Raw genomic sequence first — 1,732 nt, forward strand, 5'->3', positions numbered from 1 at the left:
TCGAGCCAGGACCCGGCAGCCGCGCGCCGTGGCGCCTCTGCTCCGTGGACAGCGAGCTGCCGCCTCGCGCTCTGGGCCCCGCAGCCTGGGGACGGGATGGCACAGGCCCCACTGCCCAGCGGTGGTGTCGGCCGCTCTGGCAGACGCACGTGAGGCGGGGTTGTGAGGTGCGGGCGGGACAGCGCCATCGCCCCATTTGCGTGGACTTCCCGGCTTTAGCAGTGACAGTCCTGTGAACTGGGGTTTCAAAGCCGAAAGTCCCGCATCCGGGGAAGTCCCACGGCCCCAGGCAGAGCGTCACGGATGTCAGTCACGCTGGAGGCAGAGCCGCAGAGCCAGGTTCAGAGCTCAGCCCGAGAAGAAACCTCAGAATTCGTTTCTTGTTTACACTGAAGTATAATTTACCTCTAGGAAAACACATCCCTCTGGCTGCACAGTTCTGGAAAGTGTGACAGATCTGTCCACGATGCCACAACAGTGCGCTCAGGGTCTGGACTGTGTCCATCACCCCAGGCAGCCCCTGGGACCGGTTTGGCCCACCCTGCGGGGATCCTGTCACTCGAGACGGCATTTGGGGCTTGAGGAAGTGGGTAGTCCAGAGAATGCCCCAGCTGATCTCTCCTTAGGCAAAAGGTCAGGCCTCTGTGACCTTGGGCGGGTCAGGGACCTCGCAGAGCCTGCACATCCTTTCTGTGCAGTGGAAAGGGTCTCACATCTCTGGATGTCATGAGGCCCAGGGAAGCTGACGTGTGCAGAGCCCCCAGCCAGACGCCCGGCCCCTGATCACAGCCTGGGTGTCTGACCGTGGCGAGGACGCTGCTCCTCAGACGGCCGACTCGGGCCGAGGAGCGGACGGTAGCGCCCGCCTTCCCCATGCACGGCCCCCACACGCGGCCCGCGACGTTTCTCCCTGGTGTGGGCTTCTCCGCGTTTCAAGATGAGTTAGTGCTGACTTTAAACGAGCCACCCAGTCGGTGCAGACCAGAGCGGAAGTGGCTCTGAACCTTTTTGAGATAGGGACCTGTGAGCGGGAGTCTCAGGACAGAGCGGGCGACCCTCTTCCCGGGCAGCCTCTGGGGCGCTCCGGGGAGCAGGCCGGGGGCAGCTACGTCCCATCGTCTCCGTGCTGCTTGTCTGTGTCCCGTGTCATGTGTGACCGTGGCTCCATGTTGGACCCCTGTGTGTTGCAGAGTGATACACTAACAACACGTATGAGCCAGGCAGAATTTTAGATGCATATTGACCTAGCAGTTTTAAAATATTTTAATGAAACAGAGCAAAAGTAACGTCACTAAGAGCCTGTGTAAATAATTCTTTGTGAGTGAACAATTTGTTATTTGACATTTAAAAGTGTTCACAAAAGCAGACGTGCAGTGTGACGTAGCAGCTGCTGATGGTATTTGTATGAGATATACGGGACTTTAAATTCACTTTTGGCCCCCCCAAAAATTGAAACATGAATGTTTTCAAATGAAAGTATTCATAAGACCTTTGGAATTTAGAGTTTCACTTGGAGTGTGTTTTTCTGATTGTTTTCTCCTAATCGATGAAGCTGCGTTAGGATATGGGTAGCATTTTTTATTTTGTCGAGTATTCCCAGCATCCGGTTAAAATGGGACCCGGTGCTCAGTAAATTCAGTAAATATTCGTTGAATTGAATCTAGTTTTTCTGTCCAAAATCTGGCTGAATTGTTAAGTTTTCAGTTTTCCGGTTTTCTCTCCTCTGGAGGTT

The 1,732-nt window shown here is 54.8% G+C and overlaps 1 protein-coding gene across 1 annotated transcript in view; it reads left to right on the forward strand.

The window, feature by feature from the left end:
• SLC15A4 (solute carrier family 15 member 4) overlaps positions 1 to 1,732 on the forward strand; it is a gene marked incomplete at its 5' end in the record, with an annotated part of 20,197 nt that overhangs the window by 10,180 nt on the left and 8,285 nt on the right. Inside the window, one exon of the mRNA XM_011381905.2 lies at positions 10 to 149. Coding sequence (XP_011380207.2) covers positions 10 to 149 — 140 coding nt within the window. The remainder of the gene's footprint in view (positions 1 to 9; positions 150 to 1,732) is intronic.

Source organism: Pteropus vampyrus, unplaced genomic scaffold (assembly GCF_000151845.1).
Source record: "Pteropus vampyrus isolate Shadow unplaced genomic scaffold, Pvam_2.0 Scaffold457, whole genome shotgun sequence".
NCBI classification, from domain to species: domain Eukaryota; kingdom Metazoa; phylum Chordata; class Mammalia; order Chiroptera; family Pteropodidae; genus Pteropus; species Pteropus vampyrus.